The sequence below is a fragment of the Lagenorhynchus albirostris genome, chromosome 10 (assembly GCF_949774975.1).
Source record: "Lagenorhynchus albirostris chromosome 10, mLagAlb1.1, whole genome shotgun sequence".
NCBI lineage: Eukaryota > Metazoa > Chordata > Mammalia > Artiodactyla > Delphinidae > Lagenorhynchus > Lagenorhynchus albirostris.
Window position 1 is genome coordinate 33112240 of NC_083104.1, and position 26666 is coordinate 33138905.

The 26666-nt window shown below is 39.6% G+C and overlaps 1 protein-coding gene across 1 annotated transcript in view; it reads left to right on the forward strand.

Moving 5' to 3' along the window:
• Positions 1–26666, forward strand: part of ERC2 (ELKS/RAB6-interacting/CAST family member 2) — a 610694-nt gene that overhangs the window by 346686 nt on the left and 237342 nt on the right. The window contains exon 6 of the mRNA XM_060164014.1: positions 3558–3725. Coding sequence (XP_060019997.1) covers positions 3558–3725 — 168 coding nt within the window. The remainder of the gene's footprint in view (positions 1–3557; positions 3726–26666) is intronic.

Sequence of the window (26666 nt, forward strand, 5' to 3'; positions counted from 1 at the left end):
GTAGCACTTTGTGTTTTGTCACAATATTGTACCCGTTTCTGAAGGCCTATGTGACCTTATGGGAGAAAGGTCAGGAAGCTTATATATAGAACTTCTAGAAACATACCTCACCATTGGAACTGGTTATAATTCCTGGGTGATGACAATGAAGATTAATAATGTTTAACTCTGATTTTGGCAGTTTTTGCCCTTTCATTGCCATGGTCCTTTTCTTTCAAGTTATTACCTGGAACAGAAGTGATAACAAATGCTTCATGTTTCATACTGCCAGGTAAAAGGTTAAATTTTCATATGTTATATGCTTTTAAATATGCACACACATGCACCCACATATACACACAAATACACAACTGGATCAGAAGGTAATGAGTAATTCTTCTAAAATGAAAAGATTGTCTTAGTTTTAACATTAGGTGACTAGTTCCCATGTGGTTAAGTCATATGTAAAAATTGGAAATTCAACCTATGGGTCTTTGTGCACTGACTGTATCATACAGTTCTAATTTCTTTTTTTTTTTCTGGGAAATGATGGTGCTCTTTGCTTTGCCAAGTTTTGTTATTGAGTCGACTGCCAAAGTTTGAGAGAGAGTCAAGGGCCCTTAAAATTATTTGGTGTTGAGTGACGAGGCAGAGAAAGGTATTTCATATTCCCAAACATTTTAACTTTTATGTCTCTACCTGATGTTGGAATATAATCTAAACTTCAGGGCTTTTCTGATTCTTTTAAAAATGATGTACACTGTCGAGTGAGGTTCGAGTATTAGCGAGGGGAACTTTAATCCTACTCATTGTTACTCAGTTTGGAACTACATATTCTAATTTTTAACAGACTGTGTTCTTTCTGGCCTGATCTTCCTTGTATTTAAACTTCTGTGCATCAGAAGGTCTGTGTGCCTGCTTGTGGTTTTGCACCATCTGGAAGTTAAAATTTGACTTTAGAAATGATGTCATGCTTGCTTACTACAAACTGGGCTAATGTTGGTTGAGAATTGGATGCAGTTCAGGTCAAAGTTTTGTCTAAAAAAAAAAGACGCTTAAGCTTCATTTCTTGATTCTAGGAGACTGTGCAAAGCTGTAAAGATAGAGTGAAGGTGACTGAAGGGCACAATTCAAATTCCTTTGAAGCTAAGTACATGCTGTCAGGCACATGGAAAATAAACTCCCAAAAAGAAGACCTTAGCTGGCACAGACTCCCTCCTGCCATGTAGAGTTTGGGTGTTGTGAGTAGTGTGTTGATCACGAACATCCTTGCTCTCCATTTTATTCCTGGAGAAATAGTCTTACGGCTAAGGTTGCTGTTTATCTCTCCTGGGCTCAGTTAAGATGGGGCAGGGCACTGATAGATCACACATAGCCAGAGGGCACTGCAAATGTTAAGCTTATTATTCATCAATAGAGAGTCTCTTTTTCTAAAGTCTCTCTAGCACTACTCACTACCTCCCATATTGTAATTTATTTAAATCATGGTTTTGGATATTGGGTGTTTCCTTCGATCCAGATACAGACCATTCATCTTTGATAGGTAGAATGTGGGGTAATGGGACCACAGTTTTTTCTCAGATATACACTGAATCCTGGTCAGCCTGTGTGCAAATCTCTACAATTGAATATGTAACCCCTTCTAACCACTGCTGTGATCTACAGTGTTCAGCATGTTCCACCAATTTCCAGGGAACCCACTAAATGCCATCCTTTATGTATAAACTAAAAACCATATTTTTTTCACCAGATAAGAGGAAAGCTCGAAGAGAAGTATTGATGTTACTCCAGGTTGGTAGACGAAGATAACTTTAAACCAAGATAAGCCACTTGAGAATCTGGGATGTTTAAGCTTTAGTGCAATTGGCGTGAATTTTCACTTAGAAAAGGGGAGATCCCCAGGACATGAGTATCCCCTTCACCCACCCGCCCCGGCCTCTATGGCCATTACGTAAGAAGACACGCAGCTATCAGATGTATGAAGAATCTGCAGTTCACACCCTCGGCAAGCACAGAATGTCCGTCCTCTCTCATAATGCAGTCTGGGTCATTTGGCCAACTGGGCTTCAAGCACGCGTCATCGCTTCTTCCCTTGCTGAGACCTCCCAGCTTCATCCTCCTCTCTGGGACAGAAACTAGAAAACCTCCTCACCAACCTCCCCATCACCTTTGACCTTTAAAAACACAACTTTGGCACCCCTTTCTTGGAAAGGGGTAGGAAAAGGAGATTCTACTCTGATAACTTTATCTCTAATATCATCATCCTTCCCTGATGTATTCTGCCTATGACTGATTTCTGTCTTTAAAATCATAAAATGTCAGGCACTTAGAGACAGTCTGTTCTTACCACTTTGTTTTGTGAATGAAGAAACTGAGTCTGGAAGCCTGGGTGTGGGGAAGTGAGAGTTATTTGTCCTGATCCTCACAGGTAGAAGATGGAAGCAGAACCTGGCCTAAAACCTAAGTGTCCTCTTTCCGTTGTTCCCAGTTGCCTTTGACTTTGAGTCCTCATAGTATTTACATATCTATTTATTTTGGCGTATTACAGTATTCTTGCATCCTTTGTAAACAACTTTTGTTTTTTTCCCCTTTCATCCAAATTTTACCTGCTGGTAGTATAATGAGCAAAATGTTCAACAAGAATTGGTATCAGATGCAGCAGCCCCCAGCTCACCCCTGGCCCATTCTTTCTCCTCAAGACCACCTGTTTAAACTCTTTATGCCTGGTTATTTTGATATCTCTGAATAATATGCTTGCATCATTACTTCCTGAATGTTGATGTAGCTTCTATCTGTCCAATTCTTGGTACAGAAGGTGAGGATTAAAGTCTTCCATCACCCTCACGCCCCACATCACCCATGTAAACTTTTTTTGCACATGGTCTTTGGAATGTTAACGTTGAAAAAATAAAGGTTATGTTTCATCATTTTATTACCGACACTTGAAAAGTAGAAATTGTAATAATCTAAGTTTTGAGCTAGGGTAGAAATAGGAATTTTTTTGTATGCTCTTTTTTTTTTTTTCTTTAGTACTTGGAAAGCAGTCTTTCATAAAGCTGGAGAACGAGTGTCATTTCCACAGCATTTTCTTCTAGCAGCATTTCCTTCCTCTTGGCTACACGTCTTTTTCTAATTTAGGAGTGTTTCTCAACGTGTCAGTCTTGTTCTCCCAGATATCCGTGGCATGGCTCATTGTATTCTCTGAGGAGAACATGAGCATCCCTGGAGGATGCTGCATGAGACGTGTTGTACCCTCCCTGGGCTCTCAAAAACACACAGAATTAGTGTGCTTTTTCCCCCCAACCTTTGGTTTTACAACGTGAGACATACTACTATTTCATAATGTCTTATTTCATATAAACCTTATATTTTAAAAAATGTATCACTGTTCGGGTACACATGCAACAGAACTTTAAGGTAGATGTAGGCTTTGAAACACCTGGAGGTGCCCATGAGTAGTGTTTGATCACACTGCTCAGAAGGTATACTGCTGCCCCATGCTCCTCGCAGGGCAGGACTGATGGCTACTGATGACCTCTCTGTAAAACTACAACCCTTTTTCTTTTTCCTGATTTCAGGTAGATGCACTGAGATTACGACTAGAAGAGAAAGAATCTTTTCTCAATAAAAAAACAAAACAGCTGCAGGACCTCACAGAAGAGAAGGGGACACTGGCTGGAGAGATTCGAGACATGAAGGATATGTTAGAAGTGAAGGAAAGGAAAATCAATGTTCTTCAGAAAAAGGTGAGTAGCTGATATAAGCCCTTCAGATTGAGAATTGATAACATCCATGTTTTGTCATTTGAGAGAAACTTTTGAGCACGTGGAAAAGAAGAAATTATTGTTGAAGAATTGTAGATTAGGGAGTATAAACTTTAAATTTACTGGTATTTAACTTACTGGTGGTTGTACTGTGTCATTTTTAGCATGACCTGTTGAATTTTCTATTTGATTACCTAGAAACTAAATAGTGATGATTTTTTTTCATTTACCATCTTAAACATAGAGATAATTGTACAAATTTAGATATAAAACTAAAATTTATAGTTAATTTTTCCTTTTTCCTTACTGAGAATTGAGCAGTGTGTTTTGTGGGTCTTAAAGGTATTTTAGTTGCACCTTGTATTTACATAAACTTTAGTAGCTCTTATCCTGTCAAACCCATACAGATTTTAGTGCGGGAGTGGTAATGTTTACACCCATTACTTAATTGGAATCAGTGAGAGAATGTATAATAAGTTCTAATACAGTGACTTAACCCAGAAGATGCTTGACCCGGTTAGGGCTCTTTTTTCTTTCCTTATTTCAGCAGTTCATTTTCTCCATTGTAGGGGAATGAGATTTGGGGACAGCACCCAGATTTTTTTTTAAGAATTCTTATTTGCTACTGTGTACAATTTTGGTGGGACCATAGGGTCCCTTGCCTTCCGTAAGGAAAAGTGTAGGCAAAAAGAGAAACCAACACCTGCTCTTTTAATAAAAAGAAGCTGTTGGGAAACGCAGGGGTCTCAGATTAACAAGCAGGCAGCATGGAAGCTGGGCAGGAACCAGTGGGGGGAAGCACGAGCTGGCTGGCCAGGACACTGCCATAGACAGGCATGTTGCCGGGCACCAATGCTGCAGCTGCAGGCAGATGGAATCTAACTGGCCCTCCTCTTGGTGTCATTTGCCACCATCACCTCTCACCTTTTTATATTGACAGCATCCTACCTGTTTTTCCTGCTTCAACTCTTACCTTTACTACAGGCTGTTCTTAACACAAGCTGGAGTAATTCTTTTAAAACATAATATAATTCTTATCACACTCTGACCAAACCTCTCCAGTCACAACCAGGTACCTAATTTGTGGGGCCCAGTGCAAAATGAAAGTGTGGGACCCCTTGCTCAGACTTTACTGGGAATTTCAGGATGGTAAAGGAAAGCATTAACCCAAGCATGGGGCTCTTCTGAGTATGGGGCCCTGTGACCCTACACAAGTTGCACGCCCATGAAGCCGTGTCCCCATCCTCAGCGGCTTCCATCCTCACAGGATATTGGTGGTCTGATAGATCATATTATTAATTCATTTCTGTTAAGATTTTACAGACAAGGCCCTGGTCACCATTACAGCTCCAGCTAATTGATACAGGTGATTAGAAGAGGGCTGGGAAGAGATGACTGAGGACCCTTTGAATCAAAGGACTGTCTAGGGCAGGTGGGACTAAGTGGCAGTTCGTGGAGCATATACTAAGGATTCAGAAGAAGACTTTTCATGTAGAATCCCCACCAGCAAATGATACCAAAAGCTGGCATCTATTGAACTTAACTTATATTGAACACTGTATGCTAGGTACTCTGCTACGGTTATTACATTCACTATTTACTTACTTTTGACCATATAACCCTGTGAGGCAAGCACAGTTATTAACCCCAGTGATGCTGAGGCTTATGGTAGACTTACCCAAGGTCAAACAACCTAGATACAAGTTTATGTCTTTGGGAGTATAGAATAAAATGATTATTGCAAATTAAGAGAATAGGCCTCCTTTTTCTTTGGCCCTCAAGTTTATGATGACACCAAGTGCGAGAGCAAATCAAGTAAGAACATCACAATTGCACAACCAGGAGTTGAGACTAAGCTCTCTCGTTCTTTTTTTTTTTTTAATTGAAGTATAGTTGATTTATAGTGTTGTGCCAATCTCTGCTGTACAGCAAAGTGACTCAGTTATACACATAGAGGCATTCTTTTTTCTAAATATTCTTTTCCATTATGGCTTATCACAGGAGATTGTGCTATACAGTAGGACCTTTTTGTTTATCCAGTCTAAGCTCCTTCATTCTTGAGGAATAAATGGCAACAATTTTCTCAGTAAAGATTTTGGGAAGGCACTTTCTTTTTATCTTTTTTCTTTTTTAAAAAAGATATTTATTTATTTATTTGGTTGCACCAGGTCTTAGTTGCAGCAGGCAGGCTCCTTAGTTGTGGCTTCAGGGCTCCTTAATTGCGACACATGGGCTCCTTAGTTGTGGCATGCAAACTCTTAGTTGTGGTATGCATGTGGGATCTAGTTCCCTGACCAGGGATTAAACCCAGGCCCCCTGCATTGGGAGCACAGAGTCTTATCCACTGCGCCACCAGGCAAGTCCCTGGGAAGTCCTTTCAATGCAGAAGTGACAGTTGGCCACTTTTGCTGATGTGAGTATTTTGCAAAATTTTAAACTTTCCGTCACAGCCAGATTCAAAGGTTTGGGAATCAGTTTGGGAATTCTAGAACAAAGCCAGTTGTGTATTATGGCTCCTTTGGGCAACAGGATCATGATCTCACTTATTTAAGCCATGCTGATAATGGATTTGGGAATATTTCATGTATATTTGGAGAGGTTGTTTAGCTTCAAGTTTTTTTTTTTTTCACTGAGTATTTACCAATGCATTTGGTGGAGGATATAAAACCACTGGCAACATAGTGATGGGGCAGGAGTGCTATTATACCTGCAGTGTGAAAGAGAAATAATTCCTAAAGAAGTGATGCACACAATTCAGAAACTACTACTTCAGAATGTGGAAATAATACAGAAGCTGACGGGCTAATGAAACACTGTCTTTGGGACTGGGGACTCCTTAGAGTTTTGACCACATTCAGCATAATTGGCTGATTTAGGGCAGGCCTGGACTGGGACAGCATAAGCTTTGGACAAGGGTGTGTTGGCATGGAAGAACAATAAACTCGTGTCAATGTCCGAGGTGCAGTATTACTTAATATTTCTTTCTTGTAGACTCTTTGGCAACCAGCACCATGTTTTGATGCCAGTAGAACTGGGTATGCTCCTTCCATAGCCATGTTGAACCTGGCCAAGCTAGGCTTGCACCTCATATCTGTCAGCTTTGCCTTCAGAGCCTTGGGTCTCAGAAGTCTTGTGTACTCCATAAGCCATGTGCACAGGTCACATGTCTGGGCAGCAGGCGCGGGCATAACGCGCTAAGCATTTTGTTACTTGAGGAAGGAAGTGAAATTTAATAAACAGAGAACCCCAGGTGGCATAATATCTCTGATCAAACTTGTGTAGCAAAACAGAAGTCATCGAGAGTGGATTTGGTCCTACCACCATGTTTCTGGCTCTACTCCATAGTTCCAAGAAATGGAATTCTTTTAGTAGGTGTCAAAAAGGTGCATGTATGAAGATTGTTTAGTGGATCATCCCTGTGTGGCTGTGATACTGAAGTCAGAGAAGCATCCCAGTTTTCATGCTACAGCCATAGCATTCTGTTCCCATACCTGAATTCAAGCTTCCACTGATGAGGTGCTACCTGACTATTGAGTTTTTGTAGTAAATGTCATAAAACCTTGATGACATTGTACATTTGGAAAGTGTATAATGCCTAGGATTTTAGAACATGGTAGCATTATTTGAACCAGATCAAATTCAGACTGTTATGTAGCTCATAGATTCTTGCAGCATAAACTTACTACCCAAGAAAATTTTTTTAAAGCCATTAAATTGGAGAAAAATTCTATCTCCATTTTCATTCTAGGTCTCAGTCCCACAAGCAATGTGAATTTATAGAGCAGAAGTATTTTATTTATTAGGGGTAAAAAAACAGATGGTGATTTCTCTGTATGCCAAGTTCACTAGCTGTCTACTGAGCTTCATAGATTGCCCCGTGGGTTGGAAAGGGCAGGGAGAGGGGAGTGTAGTTGGCTCCTGGGAATGGTATATATGGACCTGCCCCTTTAGCAGTTTTTTTCTACCCATTGGGAAGTATGATGGTGAAAATTCTGAATGACAATAGAGGAAAGAATGCTACAGGAATGTGGTTATTAGCTTACTGGATTGCTTCGTGAAGTTTATATTAAAAAGTTAAATTTGAGAAGGTGGCTAGGGAACATAGAGATTTCCACATGAGTGTAAAATTGACGTAAGGTATGGAGGACTTTCTGACTCAACTGAGCTCTTTCTCAGTGTTAAATATCCAGTTGGACTTTTCTATTTATTATTGGCAAACCTCCTAATTTTTTAAACATGTGAAAAATCATATTCATTTTGCATTTACTAGTGTTTCCTACGTGTCAGTCAGTCACTACTGTAGGCCCTGGAGGTTTAAAGAGAAATAAGACATTCTCCAGTCCTCAAGAAGCTGACAGTCTGGTTGGGAAGGTAGACTTGTATAAAGTGGCATGTTACCAGAAACAAACCACTTGATGGATGCAAAGAGCAGAAGCTAATTCTGGCTACCTTAAGCAAAAGGAAATTTACTGCAGGAATATCCAGAGCTCCAGTATCTGGCTGGTAGAACCAGATTAGGGATGATCAAGAACCAGGACAGCTCTAGGAGACCAAGAGAAAGCAGACAGTGGCCTGACCTTGTAACCCGGAGTGTCTGGTCAAGTGTCTTCCCTGCTGTTGGCTGCCCTCACCCCTCCCCCGCGCCGCCGCCCCACACCCTTACATCGTGCTGTTGGTCAAGATTCAGAGTCCTGGGACAGAGCTCCAAAGTTCACACAAATGCCTCTCATTAGTAGGATCTAACCAGACCCTACCTAAAAGGAATCTGGGAAATGTGGTTCCAAGCCTTACGTCTGAGCTTTCCACTCAGTTCTTGTGTCATTTAGGGAAGTCTTTGCTGACGCTGCAGGCTGGGAGAGGTTTTACACTCGTAGATAACCATTTCTTGGCTCACTTTGAAGTTAAGCACCCCGTTAATGAATGTTGGCTTCCCTCCAGGGCTAAGCTCCTTGAGCACCCCAGACGTCATCATCAAGATACCCCCAGCTCCTTGCAAAATTCTTGGCAGGTGATGGTCCTCAGTCAGTATGCATTTGATGAATAAATTATGTCAGTAAATTCTGAATGAATGAGAACTTGGGAGAAGAGAAATCACTTTGAGATCCACTCCTGGCCCAGGAATATTGTTTGCTGTGAGAAGAGTCATTTGCCCCAGTGAAATGTCAGACCCACTTGTTGTTCCCAGAACAGTGTGTTCTGTGTAGGCTGCAAGATGGAACCATCCCATGAGTAGTAAAGCACAGCTAAGGAAATGATTATTGCTCCACCTGCATCTAACACCTCCAGCCTCTGTTCCATTACCCTGGGAAGATAAAAGTGGACGAAGCCTTGAGTAAGGGAGCTTAGCCACTCTTCTTTAATTTTCCCTTTTAATAAAAAGAAAATGTGGCATTTTTAGAAAATACTGTTTTGTTCCCCAAAGAGACTGCTTCTTCCTCCAGTTCTCACTTCTAACTTACTGGATTGTTAGAGTCATGGCATTTTATGAGAGTGATACAATGAAATTGCTGATTATCCGTGGTAATTTCCAATTATGACCATGCAAATGATAATTTTTATAACAAAAGGGTAATCTACTATTGATTGAATCCTTACTATATACCAGACACTGTGCTAAGGGCTTTGCATTCTTAGGTTGAGTCCTTATAACAAACCTAACGGCATGTACATACGATCAAAATCGCTATTTTTAAAATGGGAGACTGTGGTTTAGAGAGTGACTTGCCCAGAGTCACATGGCAGGGAGGTGAAAGAGCTATTCTTAACCACCACACTATTCTGGTGTTTTTCTGTTTATGGTCCTGCTTCCCTCATGAGACAAGTGGGATCATTAGCTTTTAGGGATTAGCTGAACTATAGTTTGAGCAATTTACCTGAGGTCGATACACAAGGATGCCTGGTTTTAATACCAAACTGGCAGAGATGCAGCTACTAAATAATGTGATGAAAAATAGGAAAACAGTTAAATTAAAAAGTATGACATCAGATCTGGATTTTTAAAAGTTTATGTTAGTCTGTATTTAGAGAAAAGAAAGATTGTGGTGACCTTCAGTTTATGTTTATATTTTCCTCCATGAGATTCTTCCCGTACCATTCTAAGCCATTGGATTGTTTTGCAGCTTCCTTTTCAAAGGATTGCACCCTTTTTGCTCTCTTAGTAGTTTCATTTTGTTTTGGTTGTTGGCTTTAAGGACTGAGACCTCAAAAGGTGATTTGAGACGTCTGAGCATCTTTCCTGGACTAGTCGCAGATGAACTCAGGATTCGTTAGACTCCTCCCTTAGTCCGAGAGGAAGTGGTCTGGGAAGCCATTCCACTTTGCAGGGAGCTGTTCACCTAAGGTTAGACCTCCGTGTAGTCAAGCTCACTCTACATCTGAAGCCAAGAGCTGGGCTGGCACTCAGGGGATGGAGCCACAACCGAGGTGGCTGTGAGTCTAAGGCAGTGGTTCTCAACTGGGGTACACTTACAAGTCCCAACCTCCCAAGGAACAGTTGGCAATGTCTGGAGGTAGTTTTGGTTGCCACAGCTGGAGGATTACTGCAAGCGTCTGGTGGGTAGAGTACAGGGGTGCTGCTAAACATCCTACAATGCACAAGAGACAGCCCCTTGGCCTCTGCCAAAGCAAATTACTATCTAGACCTAACTCTGGTCTTTTGGGGTCCTTTTCTTCCTGTGTATGGACCACCCTTCTCATCTTGGATCTCTCTGCGTCCTGCCTTGAGATAGTATTCCTTAAAGTGATTTTTACGTAGTATAACAGACATTTCTCTGTAAAATTTTTAGCTACACCTTTTTTCTAGCATGATTATAGGCAGTTTACAGAGGTAAACATCTTGGGTGGGTGGGTGTGTGGGTGTGTGTATGATTGAACTGTTAATATTACTTTCTCTTTTATAATTTCCACATATATTAATTAATCTATAAAGAGTATGTATATAGCACTCTTGAAGTATTAAAATTTTTAGAATTATTTAAACTGATCTGACCATACTGATCAAATCAACTAATTTGGAGAGGGGTGGTGGTCAAACTTCAGTATAGGGAATATATGGTAGAAATAAAACATCTGATTTAGAATAGAGATGAGTCTCCTATCAGTTATGACCCAGTTTAAATTTCTTTAGCTAAATGCCAGCATTTCAGTCATCTGGAAAATACCTTTAAGACTATTTTTTTTTTTCTGACAAAAAATGAACTTTATTTTAGCAGCCATTTGGGCTGAAAATACGATTTCTATATTCACATTTAATGCATTTTTCATATATTTTGTCTAGTCATTTGGGATAAGGTAACATCATTTGTTCACGTTGACTGATCGTAGGTTAACCTACGTTGCTTAAATATTTGCAACTAAAAATAGTATTGTCTAGGTTAGCGTTTGTGGTTTGCCCGTTTTCTTTTGAAACTGCCTTCTTCAGTAGAAAATATAGGAAAAAGGTAACTTATTATAGTATAATAAATTCTCTGTATGTATTCTATGTTTGTAGGGTAGCAGTATGTCATTGGGTCTGAGCAAAAGCATCTTTCCTCTGGCATCATTTAATACATTGTGTCTTTATTATGGCATGTGGTTGGTGTCAAGGGTCCTAGGGCAAATTAAAGTCCACAGGACAAACAATCAAGCATGCGTGGATGCTATTCTTATCTGGAATTATTTGCCCAATGTTAGCAATGGCCTAGGAAAGAAACAGCTTGATTTTAACCAGTTGATCCTATTGATCATTTTGCCCCAGTGAAGTGATATTTCGAAGGTCACTTTGTGTCTCTTGAGTAGAGATTGTGGCTTCCTTGGTAAACCTTAGCTTCTTTGATAAGCAATGAATTCACCAGCCTCCTCCATTGTGTAATTGCTTTTTTCCTAAGGGATTTGAGGTTGCCTTTTCTCTTAGAGATGACATTGATGAAATGACATTTAATTATCAAAAGAACCAAAGCTAAAAAATTTACCTTCTGATGGAGCAATTAAAGGGATTTAGGAAGCCTGCTCAGTTATTCATGCATTCAGTCAGCATCTATAGGCACTGTATTCAATTAGCTGCATCTTTCTACCCCCTCACTCTATTGAACCCAACTGAATATTATTTGACTTTAAAAGACATGTTAAAATGGGTATGCTGATAAAGCATGGGCAGTCCGGAAGACAAAGATATGAGAGAACATAGATCTGGAAGAGACTTGATGAACCCTCCTAGTCCAACCTCAGGACACAGAGGTTCCAGAGATGAAGTGGCTTGTTTAGGGTCAAAGAACTAATTAGTGACAGAACCTGGGCTCTGATTACACTTTTCCTTTTTCTTCTCTCCATTCCCCTGTGATAGCTGAGGCCTGGGACATCACTGCCCTATTCTGGCCAGTTTGCCTTCCCTTCCTTCCTACCATTCAGTCATCCAGCAATACATATTCAGCATCTGTAATGGTCTGGATGCTCTTCAGGCACTCGGGGATACAGAGGCTATTGGAGAAGGTATAGTTTCTGTCCTTTGAGAGCTCACACTCATGGAAAAGACCACTGGGCAGGCAATTGCAGGGCAAAGTGTGATATGTGCTATGCCAGCCAGGTACATGGTTCATGTAGGAGGGCCACCTCACCTATTGTGGGGAATAGGATGGTCAAGGAGGACTTCTGGAAAATTTGATGTCTAAAGTGGGATCTGAGGGAGTAGGAAGTGTTGTCCAGTCAAAGTGGCAAGAATAGTATTTGCAAAGGTTTGGCTGGAAGAGGCAGCACAGTGCATTTGGTGGAATTAGAAGTAATTTAATATAGATGGACCACACTCCCCTACCTCATTTAGGAAACAAATTTCAGAGAAGTTTTTCTATTCTTTATGTCTTCTAGAAATCAAATATATTTTATAATTAGCTTTGAGAGTCATTTTGACTTCCATATTATGAATGTTCTCTTCCAATCCCTTATGACTTGCTAGTGGCAATAGTGATTATCTGTGTTATTTCAAAATGCAGTTCAGAGCCAGATGGTACTGAGAACTGCTTCTTATTCAATGAGAGAGCTGATCCTGAGCCAGGGGAGGCAAATTCTCTTTTAAATAAATATTTGCTTCTGGGTTAAGACCTTATATTCTGTACTCAATTTCAGCATGATGGATTTTTTAAAAGTTTGTAATTACCTGCAAAACCCCTGAAGATTTAAAATAAAAATGCCCAGAGTGCCCTGACTGTGGCCGCTACCCTAATGGGTACAGGCATCTTGACACATCTGTCAGTCTCAGCTGCCAGCTGTTGTTGTTTTGTGGTATGGAATTAGAGGTGTTTGAGCTTTTACAGATTTCAGTCCGGAGCTGGTTCCATTTTTCCTCCCACATACTCCCCAAGCCATTTAATTTAAATCAACCTTAGGTATGTGGGAAGAAAAATTTTCTGTCTGTCTTTTTTACTTATCCTGTGTTTGACAATGGATTCTACCTTGCTGTGAAGAGTTTACACATATCTATATTAGCATTTATCATGTTATATTGTACAGAGAAGTCCATAATTCAAAACTTTTATAATATGTGTCTTAAGTTTCCCGTAGGGCTAAATGTAAATTAGAAGTGATGCATTCTTGGGGCACATAACTCCATAGTTATTGTGGGAAAGTGGCACCTTAATATTGTTCTGATATTGCAGTCTTGTTGCCATTTTTTCCTCTTTTTCCTTACTTGATTACACTATACCTTTTTTTTTTTTTTTTTGTGGTACGCGGGCCTCTCACTGTTGTGGCCTCTCCCGTTGCAGAGCACAGGCTCCGGACGCGCAGGCTCAGAGGCCATGGCTCACGGGCCCAGCTGCTCCGCGGCATGTGGGATCTTCCCGGACTGGGGCACGAACCCGTGTCCCCTGCATCGGTAGGCGGACTCTCAACCACTGCGCCACCAGGGAAGCCCTATACTATACCTTTTGCAAACTAAAAGATATAACTGCTTTAAACAGACTGTTTTCCCAGAAGTTGAATTCTAAACTAATGGCACAGGGTATATGGCAGTTTGGGGTCTTCAGCATAGCATCATATCACACTTACATACTTTTACGATTGCTGGTTTCTGAGAACCAGCAGTAACACCAACATGGGGACTTCCCTGGTGGCGCAGTGGTTAAGAATCCACTTGCCAATGCAGGGGACACGGGTTTGAGCCCTGGTCTGGGAATATCCCACATGCCGTGGATCAACTAAGCCTGTGCGCCACAACTACTGAGCCTGCTCTCTAGAGCCCTCAAGCCACAGCTACTAAGCCTGCGTGCCACAACTACTGAGCCCACATGCCACAACTACTGAAGCCTGTGTGCGTAGAGCTCGTGCTCCGCAACAAGAGAAGCCACTGCGATGAGAAGCCCACGCACCGCAACGAAGAGTAGCCCCTGCTCGCTGCAACTAGAGAAGGTCCACACACAGCAATGAAGACCCAAGGCAGCCAAAAACAAATAAATTAATCAATTTAAAGAAAATCTGATCAATTTATCTAAAAAAAGAAAAAAATAGCACCAACATGTACTTGGCCCTTGGATAATATAATTAGTTTATAAAAGTAATTTATAATTTTAACAAAAGTGCTATATGGTAGGTAGAATTCTAAGATGGCCCCCAAGGTTTCCCACCTCTCTGGTATATATTCCTTGAACAATGCCCAGGACTGTGAATATGATGGATTTAACATAGATTATGTTATATGGCACAGATGACTTTAAGAAAGAGAGATTATCTGGGTAAGCTTGACCTAATCATATGAGCCCTTTAAACATGGATTCTAAGGTCAGAGTCAGAGAAGTCACTGATTCAAAATAGGAGAGGGATTCACTGCATGAGAAGTTCTCCACTGTTGATTTGAAGATGGAGGGGGCCACATGGCATGGAATGCGACAACCCCTGGAGCTGAAAGTGACTCCCAGTGACAACAGCCAGGAAGCAAGTACCTCAGTCCTAAGACCACAGGAAACTGAATTTTGCCAATAACAAGAGTAAGATTGGAAGTGTTTTTCTTCCCTCTAGAGCCTCCAGACAAATATTCATTCTGGCCAACATCCTGATTTCATCCTCAGAATACCCTGAATAGAGACCCCAGCCACACTGTGCTGGAAATCTGACCTACAGAATTGTGAGCTGATAGATGGATGTCATTTTAAGCCACTGGATTAGTGGTATTTTGTTGCACAGCAATAGAAAACTGATACAAGTGCATATTAATATAACTGTTCAGTAGTAATAAACCTGTCACAGAAATCCAGAGGCAAGTGGAGAGTAGTGGAGTTCACAGGATACTTACAAGGGGTGTTGGCTCACTAAAGTGGTATTGCTTGTAACTGTAATGAAAGCAGTTTCCTGTGCCTTTGACTACTCAGTTTAGAAACCATGGAAGTTGGATGAATTTTTATAATTTGAGGGGAATTTGCATGATTTCAAAATGTATGCTTAGGAATGAACCTTTATTACACTTCTCAGGTTGTATTACTTCAGGTTGCATAACTGAGATTTCTTAAAGTATGATATTATGTGTTTGTTTCCCCATTAAATCCTGAGCTCAGCTGAGGAAGCCACTGGGTCTTACTCATCTTCTTATCCCTAGCAACAAGCACAGCGCTTAGCACCTTGTAGGTGCCTAATAAGTGTTAGTTGGAAAGTTGAAATGTAATGGCACGAATAAACAAATCTCTCCAAAGTTCTGGTGAGATTCAGGATGAGTAAACAAATAGGAATGGTTGTGTTCCAATAAAACTTTATTTACAAAACAGGCAGTGGATCAGATTTGGCCCATGGGCTATAGTTTGCTGAGCTCTGGGGTAGATCACAAGTTATTATAGCCTAAAGGCAATTCTAACATATAACAACCTTCATGGCAAGTTTGAGATTTTTAAAACATATACTCCAAATATTTGATAGAGCTGAACAAGGTGTACTTCTTTGGGGGGCTGTATTTACTATTTGCCTCAAACATTCCTGTTGGTGCAATGGAAAGTAAGTCACTTGCTTCCAAGGATGAGTTCTTCCCAAGTTTCTGTTGCATTCTGCAGCTTTTTTGTGAGTAAAGTCTGAATGAAGCAAAGCTAAGCAAATAGGATGCTCGAATGAATAGCACTAATTGACTTGGGGTGGGAATATTTCTTTAGTAGTGAAATATGAAGTTAAATTCTTTAGGTTGCATGTGGCACTTTGACTTATAAAAGGCTATAAAGGGTAGCACATACGTACACTGAGGCTTTCTCCAAATTATGAATGTTTGTGAACTTGTGAACAGCTGGAGGCATAGACAAGGGTGGCCAGATGGGAAGGTAGGAGTAGAGGCAAATATTCTTAGCTGCCGTTCTGTGTTACCAACACTTATCATTAGAGCTTGCAGGGGAGGGTCTTTGAAAAGAAATAGAGGCAGGTATAATGTGTCAGGTAGCTGGGGGAAAGACAAATATGGGGGTAGTAGACCAAAGCTGCTTCATCTACTGATTCTTCACCTAGGAATTCATTCTAAGAAAAAATTAAGGAAGTAGGCATAGATTTAGTCACAGCCTTGTTCATAGCATGGTTCTTTAATTTAAAAAAATTTTTTACCTGAAGAGTGAAAATATTATAAAGTGGAGGAGTGAATAAATAAATGATGGTATATTTCTATGTAGAAATTCAGCCAACAGAAATGACATGGAAAGATATTCACATTATTTTGCTAAGTGAAATAAACTGTCTACCATATGTATGTACAGAAAATGAGAATGCCTGTTTTCTCACACCCTCACCAACATATGACTCTATTTTTGTTTTAAAAATTTTTTTACACACATATACATATATGTACGCATCAGCAAAATTAGTTTGTTAAGAGCATGGACTGTGTCAAGCCTGGCTTTGAATCTCACCTTAAGGACATTTTAACCTTAGGCAAGTTACTTACAATTTCTCTGCCTCATTTTCCCCATCTTTAGAATGAGGATGAGCTGACTTTCCATCTCAGTTCTTCTCAACGTAGTAGTAGGTGTTCAAAGGAGTGTTGTTGAATGCACAAGGTGCCCATTACTGCTGGTGCACAGGTAATTATTATTTTATATTAAAGATCAGAGTTTAAATGTTGGACCCATCAACTCTTTCAAAGAGCTTGGAAAGAAAACGGAATAACTTTGTAAGGATTACTTAAAATTGATTTTTCAATTTACATACAGTAAAATTCACTCTTTGTGTTACAGTTCTTTGGGCTTTGACAAAAGCATAGAGCTGTGTAACTACCTTCACAGTCATGATACAGGACACCTGTGTCACCTCAAAACTTCCCTTGTGCTGCCCTCTCTGTAGTCAGCCCTTCTTCTCAGCCCCCAATCCCTGGCAGCCACCAGTTTGCTCTCCATGCTGATAGTTTTGCCTTTTCCAGAATGTCATAGAAATAAAAGTATACAGCATATAGCCTTTTGCATCTGGCTTCTTTCACGTGGCATAACACATTTGAAATTCATCCATGCTATAGCCTTTATCAATAGTTCATTCTAAAGATAATACTTCTAAAGATAATGCCTCTTATTTATGAAACATCTGTATCATAGCCACACAGGTGTTTTTTTGTCCCTGAGGTTGCCCTGAAGCCAGAGTTGTGACGGTATAGAATGATAGCACTGAAGAAGACTTGAGAAGCAGCCTGGTCTGATTCAGCCTGTTGAGGAGGTGAGGGTTCTGAGAGCCAGAAATCAGATACATAACCTCAGGTGAGCTCAAGTCAGACTTAAGACCAGAATTCAGAGCTTTGATGCTAAACTAGCAAAATTATATGGAGGTCAGACGGGGGAAACCATTTTAGTGATGAACTAGTGGAAAGGTCCCTGAAGGGCAGTGAGATGGTGGGGGTGGGGAGGGGGTGTGCATGCGTGCGTGCATCTGCTGTGATGTATTGCGTTGAAATGATGACCTTAAATTGCTTTTAGAAAGAGAACAAACCAGCACTTTTTTGTGTTTAGGTTGAGAAGAAAGGACCTTCTATCATTATTATTTTTTTAAATGAAGTATAGTTGATGAATAGTATTATTTAAGGTATAGGTGTACAGTATTGTGATTCACAGTTTTTAAATGTTATACTCCATTTATAGCTATTATTAAAAATTGGCTATATTCCCTGTGTTGTACAATATATCTTTTTAGTTTATTTTATACATAATAGTTTGTAACTCTTAATCCCCTACCTTCGGATTGCCCCTCCCCCTTCCCTCTTCCTACTGGTAACCAGTAGTTTTGTGCTTTATATCTGTTTCTTTTTTGTTATATTTACTAGCTTGTCTTATTTTTTAGATTCCACATATAAAGGATATCATACAGCATTTGTCTTTTTCTGACTTACTTCACTTAGCACAATACCCTCCAAGTCCATCCATGTTGTTGCAAATGGCAAGGGGTGAGTTTGTGTAATCTACCTCAACTTTCTATCATTCATAGTAAGCACTGGCTTGGAGAATGGCCAGCAGATATCACAGTTGTTGCTTTCACCCCAGGGGTGTGTAATATATATGGTAATTGGCAGGTTAGCAGACATTTGGTCTGTCCAAAATGTCCAGTAGACATTTAGTGCATGCCAAAAGGTCCTTGATATTTGGTCCTGTCCAAAACCATTTGGCATGGACCCAATATGCTCATGGACATTTTGGGTAGGACCAAATTTTAAGGACCTTTTGGCATGGTCCAAATGTCTTTATGGATATTTTGGATAGGACCAAATATCAAGGACATTTTGGCATGGACCAAGTGTCTTTATGGATATTTTCGACAGGACCAAATATGACCAAATACCAAGGATGTTTTGGCGTGGACCAAATGTCTTATGGACATTTTGGACAGGACCAGATGTCCTGCAAGTATTGGCTAAGTCTTTTAAACATGTAAGCTTGGTTTGATGAGCACCAGATCCCCACAGAAAGCTCACACCAGATCCTGAAGTGTGCAGAGGTGTGTAGTTCACTTTGACGCCTAAATTAGAATGAGTCCTTTTATTGTCTATTATTTATCCTGTTTACGTTTTATTTCTAAAGGCATAGTACTACTTTATCTAAAAATAACTAGATAACATATAAGTATCATTATATCTCTGTCCTTAAGAAATAAAAATAGATTTTTATTAAAAATTGAATTAGATTTTTAAAAATGGTATCTCTTGAGGGGAGGAACCAAGATGGTGGAGTAGAAGGACGTGCTCTCACTCCCTCTTGTGAGAACACCAGAATCACAACTAGCTGTTGGACAGTCATTGACAGGAAGACACTGGAACTCACCAAAAAATATGCCCCACATCCAAAGACAAAGGAGAAGCCACACTGAGACGGTAGGAGGGGCACAATCACAGTAAAATCAAATTCCATAACTGCTGGGTGGGTGACTCACAGACTGGAGAACACTTATACCACAGAAGTCCACCCACTGGAGTGAAGGTTCTGAGCCCCACGTCAGGCTTCCCAACCTGGGTGTCCGGCAACGGGAGGAAGAATTCCTAGAGAATCAGACTTTGAAGGCTAGTGAGATTTGATTGCAGGACTTCAACAGGACTGGGGGAAACAGAGACTCCACTCTGTACTAGTGTGCTCATCGGGACCCAGGGGAAGGAGCAGTGATCCCAGGGGAAGCTGAACCAGACCTACCTGCTAGTGTTGGAGGGTCTCCTGCAGAGGCAGGGGGTGGCTGTGGCTCACTGTGGGAACAAGGACACTGGCAGCAGAAGTTCTGGGAAGTACTCCTTGGCGTGAGCCCTCCCAGAATCTGTCATTAGCCCTACCAAAGAGCCCATCTAGGCTCCAGTGGTGGGTCACCTCAGGCCGAACAACAAATAGGGAGGAAACCCAGCCCCACCCATCAACAGTCAAGCAGATTAAAGTTTCACTGAGCTTTGCCCACCAGCGCAACAGTCAGTTCTAGCCACCACCAGTCCCTCCCATCAGGAAACTTACACAAGCCTCTTAGGTAGCCTCATCCACCAGAGGACAGACAGCAGAAGCAAGAAGAACTACAATCCTGCAGCCTGTGGAACAAAAATCACATACACAGAAAGACAGACAAGATGAAAAGGCAGAGGGTTATGTACCAAATGAAGGAACAAGATAAAACCCCAGAAAAACAACTAAATGAAGTGGAGATAGGCAACCTTCCAGAAAAAGAATTCAGAATAATGATAGTGAAGATGATCCAGGACCTTGGAAAAGGAATGGAGGCAAAGATCGAGAAGATGCAAGATAAGTTTAACAAAGACCTAGGAGAATTAAAGAACAAACAAACAGATCTGAACAATACAATAACTGAAATGAAAACTACACTAGAAGGAATCAGTAGCAGAATAACTGAGGCAGAAGAACAGATAAGTGACCTGGAAGGCAGAATGGTGGAATTCACTGCTGCGGAACAGAATAAAGAAAAAAGAATGAAAAGAAATGAAGACAGCCTAAGAGACCTCTGGGACAACATTAAATGCAACAACATTTGCATTATAGAGGTCCCAGAAGGAGAAGAGAGAGAGAAAGGACCCGAGAAAATACTTGAAGAGAATATAGTTGAAAACTTCCCTAACATGGGAAAGGAAATAGCCACTCAAGTCCAGAAAGTGCAGCAAGTCCCATGCAGGATAAACCCAAGGAGAAACACACCGAGACACATAATAATCAAATTGGCAAAAATTAAAGACAAAGAAAAATTATTGAAAGCATCAAGGGAAGAACAACAAATAACATACAAGGGAACTCCCATAAGGTTATCAGCTGATTTCTGGGCAGAAACTCTACCAGCCAGAAGGGAGTGGCATGATATACTTCAAGTGATGAAAAGGAAGAACCTACAACCAAGATTACTGTACCCCGCAAGGATCTCATTCAGATTCGATGGAGAAATCAAAAGCTTTAGAGACAAGCAAAAGCTAAGAGAATTCAGCACCACCAAACCAGCTCTACAACAAATGCTAAAGGAACTTCTCTAAGTGGGAAACATAAGAGAAGAAAACGATCTACAAAAACAAACCCAAAAGAATTAAGAAAATGGTCATAGGAACATACATATCAATAATTACCTTAAAGGTGAATGGATTAAATGCTCCAACCAAAAGATACAGACTGGCTGAATGGATACAAAAACAAGACCCATATATATGCTGTCTACAAGAGACCCACTTCAGACCTAGGGACACATACAGACTGAAAGTGAGGGGATGGAAAAAGATATTCCATGCAAATGGAAATCAAAAGAAAGTTGGAGTAGCAATACTCATATCAGATAAAGTAGAGTTTAAAGTAAAGAATGTTACAAGAGACAAGGAAGGACACTACATAATGATCAAGGGATCAATCCAAAAAGAAGATATAACAATTATAAATATATATGCACCCAACATAGCACCTCAATACATAAGGCAACTGCTAACAGCTCTAAAAGAGGAAATCGAAAGTAACACAATAATAGTGGGGGACTTTAACACCTCACACCAATGGACATTTCATCCAAACAGAAAATAAATAAGGAAACAGAAGCTTTAAATGACACAATAGACCAGATAGATTTAATTGATATTTATAGCACATTCAATCCAAAAACAGCAGATTACACTTTCTTCTCAAGTGTGCACAGAACATTCTCCAGGATAGATCACATCTTGGGTCACAAATCAAGGCTCAGTAAATTTAAGAAAATTTAAATCATATCAAGTATCTTTTCCGACCACAACACTATGAGATTAGAAATGAATTACAGGGGAAAAAACGTAGAAAACACAAACACATGGAGACTAAACGATACGTTACTAAATAACCAAGAGATCACTGAAGAAATCAAAGAGGAAACCAAAAAATACTTAGAGACAAATGACAGTGAAAACACGACGATCCAAAACCTCTGGGATGCAGCAAAAGCCGTTCTAAGAGGGACGTTTATAGCTATACAAGCCTACCTCAAGAGACAAGAAAAATCTCAAACAGTCTAACCTTACACCTAAAGGAACTAGAGAAAGAAGAACAAACAAAACCCAAAGTTAGCAGAAGGAAAGAAATCATAAAGATCAGAGCAGGAATAAATGAAACAGAAACAAATAAAACAATGGCAAAGATCAATAAAACTAAAAGCTGGTTCTTTGAGAAGATAAACAAAATTGATAAACCATTAGCCAGACTCATCAAGAAAAAGAGGGAGAGGACTCAAATCAATAAAATTAGAAATGAAACAGGAGAAGTTACAACAGACACCGCAGAAATACAAAGCATCCTAAGAGACTACTACAAGCAATTCTATGCCAATAAATTGGACAACCTGGAAGAAATGGACAAATTCTTAGAAAGGTATAACCTTCCAAGACTGAACCAGGAAGAAATAGAAAATATGAACAGACCAATCACAAGCAATGAAATTGAAACTGGGATTAAAAATCTTCCAACAAACCAAAGTCCAGGACCAGATTGCTCCACAGGTGAATTCTATCAAACATTTAGAGAAGAGCTAACACCTATCCTTCTCAAACTCTTCCAAAATATAGCAGAGGGAGGAACCCTCCCAAACTGATTCTACGAGGCCACCATCACCCTGATACCAAAACCAGACAAAGATACTACAAAAAATGAAAATTTCAGACCAATATCACTCATGAATATAGATGCAAAAATCCTCAACAAAATACTAGCAAACAGAATCCAACAACACATTAAAAGGATCATACACCATGATCAAGTGGGATTTATCCCAGGGATGCAAGGATTCTTCAGTATATGTAAATCAATCAGTGTGATACACCATATTAACAAATTGAAGAATAAAAGCCATATGATCATCTCAGTAGATGCAGAAAAAGCTTTTGACAAAATTCACCACCCAATTATGATAAAAACTCTACAGAAAGTGGGCAGAGAGGGAACCTACCTCAACATAATAAAGGCCATATAAGACAAACCTTCAGCAAAAATCATTCTCAATGGTGAAAAACTGAAAGCATTTCCTCCAAGATCAGGAACAAGACAAGGATGTCCACTCTCACCACTATTATTCGACATAGTTTTGGAAGTCCTAGCCACGGCAATCAGAGAAGAAAAAGAAATAAAAGGAATACAAATTGGAAAAGAAGAAGTAAAACTGTCATTTTTTGCAGATGACATGATACTATACATAGAGAATCCTAAAAATGCTACCAGAAAACTACTAGAGCTAATCAATGAATTTGGTAAAGTTGCAGGGTACAAAATTAATGCACAGAAATCTCTTGCATTCCTATACACTAATGATGAGGAATCTGAAAGAGAAATTAAGGAAACACTCCCATTTACCATTGCAATAAAAAGAATAAAATACCTAGGTATAAACCTACCTAGGGAGACAAAAGACCTGTATGCAGAAAGCTATAAGACACTGATGAAAGAAATTAAAGATGATACCAACAGTTGGAGAGATATACCATGTTCTTGGATTGGAAGAATCAATATTGTGAACATGACTATACTACCCAAAACAATCTACAGATTCAATGCAATCCCTATCAAATTACCAATGGCATTTTTTACAGAACTAGAACAAAAAAATCTTAAAATTTGTATGGAGACACAAAAACCCCCAAATAGCCAAAGCAGTCTGGAGGGAAAAAAACGGAGCTGGAGGAATCAGACTCCCTGACTTCAGACTATACTACAAAGCTACAGTAATCAAGACAATATGGTCCTGGCACAAGAACAGAAACATAGATGAATGGAACAAGATAGAAAGCCCAGAGATAAACCCACACACCTGTGGTCAACTAATCTATGACAAAGGAGGCAAGGATATACAATGGAGAAAAGACAGTCTCTTCAATAAGTGGTGCTGGGAAAACTCGATAGCTACATGTAAAAGAATGAAATTAGAACACTCCCTAACACCGTACACAAAAATAAACTCAAAATGGGTTTGAGACCTAAATGTAAGACCGTACACTATCAAACTCTTAGAGGAAAACATAGGAAGAACACTCTTTGACATAAATCACAGCAAGGTCTTTTTTGATCCACCTCCTAGAGTAATGGAAATAAAAACAAAAATAAACAAATGGGACCTAATGAAACTTCAAAGCTTTTGCACAGCAGAGGAAACCATAAAGAAGACGAAAAGACAACCCTCAGAATGGGAGAAAATATTTGCAAACGAAGCAATGGACAAAGATTAATATCCAAAATATATAAACAGGTCTTGCAGCTCAGTATTAAAGAAACAAACAACCCAGTCAAAAAATGGGCAGAAGACCTAAATAGACATTTCTCCAAAGAAGACAAACAGATGGCCAAGAAGCACATGAAAAGCTGCTCAACATCACTAATTATTAGAGAAATGCAAATCAAAACTATAATGAGGTATCACCTCACACCAGTTAGAATGGGCATCATCAGAAAATCTACAAACAACAAATGCTGGAGAGGGTGTGGAGAAAAGGGATCCCTTTTTCACTGTTGGTGGGAATGTAAACTGATAAAGCCACTATGGAGAACAGTATGGAGGTTCTAAGAGGTTCTAAGAATAGAATTACTGTATGATCCAGCAATCCCACAACTGGGCATATATGCAGAGAAAACCATAATTCATAAAGACACATGTACCCCAGTGTCCACTGCAGTACTATTTACAATAGCCAAGTCATGGAAGCAACCTCAATGCCCATCGACAGACGAATGGATAAAGAAGATGTGGTACATATATACAATGGAATATTACTCAGCCATAAAAAGGAACAAAATTGAGTCATTTGTAGAGACGTGGATGGATCTAGAGACTGTCATACAGAGTGAAGTAAGTCAGAAAGAGAAAAAGAAATATCGTATATTAAAGCATGTATGTGGAACCTAGAAAAATGGTACAGGTGAACCAGTTTACAGGGCAGAAGTTGAGACACAGATGTAGAGAACAAACGTATGGATACCAAGGGGGGAAAGCGGCGGGGGGGTTGGGTATGGTGGCGTGCTGAATTGGGCAATTGGGATTGACATGTATACACTGATGTGTATAAAACTGATGACTAATAAGAACATGCTGTATAAAAAAATAAATAAAATTAAATATTAAAAAAATAATGTTATCTCTTGCATCTATATCAAATATTTATCCATTTTTATTACATAATGCAATGAACAAAATAAATATTTAATCTTAAGGAAAATTCAGAGTTATGGTTTATAATATAAAAATCTTCTATAAATAACATTAAGCATTTATTTGCTAATTTAAGTTGGTCACAGTAATGCAAGTTTTTTACCCATGTGCTTATCAGCTCATTTTCCTCTACCTTATTTTAAACCTTCTTTTTGATATTTTTATAGCAGATGGTTGAATGTCATAGATACAGAACTTAGTTAGGCATCCAAGTTGATTTATATATTGTTCTTACAATAACTTCAACTGAAATCTTTGGTAAACGTGGCAATTGTCATAAGGAAATATACATTGTTTGTCATGTTCAAATCTGAACTCTTGGAAACAGTTTTTAAAGGGACTGTAATTGTGTCTTTAGTTTGGTATTTTAGTTTTGTTTAAAGTTCAAACATTTGTTGTACATTTCTGTGTGGTTTATATATTTTTTAACATCAGTGCCCCACAAGACCTTCACTTAGAATTTTAAGCTAAATGCTTTTTTCTTTGAATAATTTATCCTGTAAAGGCCCTTCTCTCCTTCTGTAGCGTCTCTACCAACAAGGATATGGAAGGTTGCAGAGAGTGTGCTAAGTGTTATGGTAGTTGACAGACTAGTTCGGTTAGATAAGTCTCCCAATTGGAGTGTCAGCACAGATTAGTCTAGTCCATGGAGAGAAGAAAAACGTAGAAAATATTGTCCAAAATGCTTACAAAAGCAATGAGCTGTGACAGAGAAAGGGCGTGATACACCATCCTTGTGTTGAATTGAAGGAAAAATTAAAAACATCGATTTCAGCTGTTGAAATTGCCTTACAGTACATAGGAGGTGCTAATTTGTTCAGACATCTTTTGGCAACCTTGCATGTAGAATCTGCTCAGTCCTGTTGTTATTTATGTGCAATAATGCCTGCAGCCAGAGAACTATCTTTCTGGACTTGGCTCTTTCTAACTGAGAATAAAGGCTTGAGGAATATGGGAGATGTCAGTAGCAACAAGCAACTTGAATTCCTCAAGATAAAGACCATGGCTGGGAAGAACTGAGCAGGCAAGAGAAGGTTACTGACTCCACATTAATAATAAATTTACGAGAGTACAGAACAAATCATGCCAGGCCATCTTTATCGTTTTCTAGGTGGACGTGCAAGATTAAAGAAAGGAATTCAATAGCTTTAATATCTGGAATTGAGTAAATCATCTAATTCAGTGTCTCCACAAATCTTTGGGGGCTGTGGGGGTGATGGCAGGGGATGGGGAGAACCTCAATGAGAATTGGCTCAGAGCACTGTCATGTGGATTCAATTTGGCTGTTGTAATAAATTACAATGGAACAATGTCCACTGGGACGATGTTGGGATCAATAGAAGGTCAGGCTGTAGCATCTCCAGCAGTGGTCTGGAAGAATGGATAACACACTTTATTAAGCTTGGCAGGCCAGGAGGTTTTGGTACTGTTGTGGTCCACCACTGTCATTAGCCTTTATGAAGTACCTGTTGGGTATGGGGCACTCTGGGGGCTGCTAGTAGAGAGAGAGAATGTGTACAATTGTCCAGGTGGTCAACCTGTTTTAAAATGATGATAACAGGTACAATTTATTGAATACTTACAAGGCTGCCATGCATAGTGTTGAGGCTTTTTTCATGGATTATTTCTTTTAATCCTAGTGGCAATACCTGAGGGGGTTTTCTCTCTTAATTTTGTGGATGGGGAAAGTGAGTTATAGAGAATTACTGTAGGTAATGAAGATGGTATGTATAGTAATAGGTTACGAAATGAGGTAGTCTGATTTTTACTCTTAACCACTCTTTATGCATATAGTATCACGATGTGCTATGGGGAAGAAGTATGTTTCTTTGTTAGTTCATTCATTCA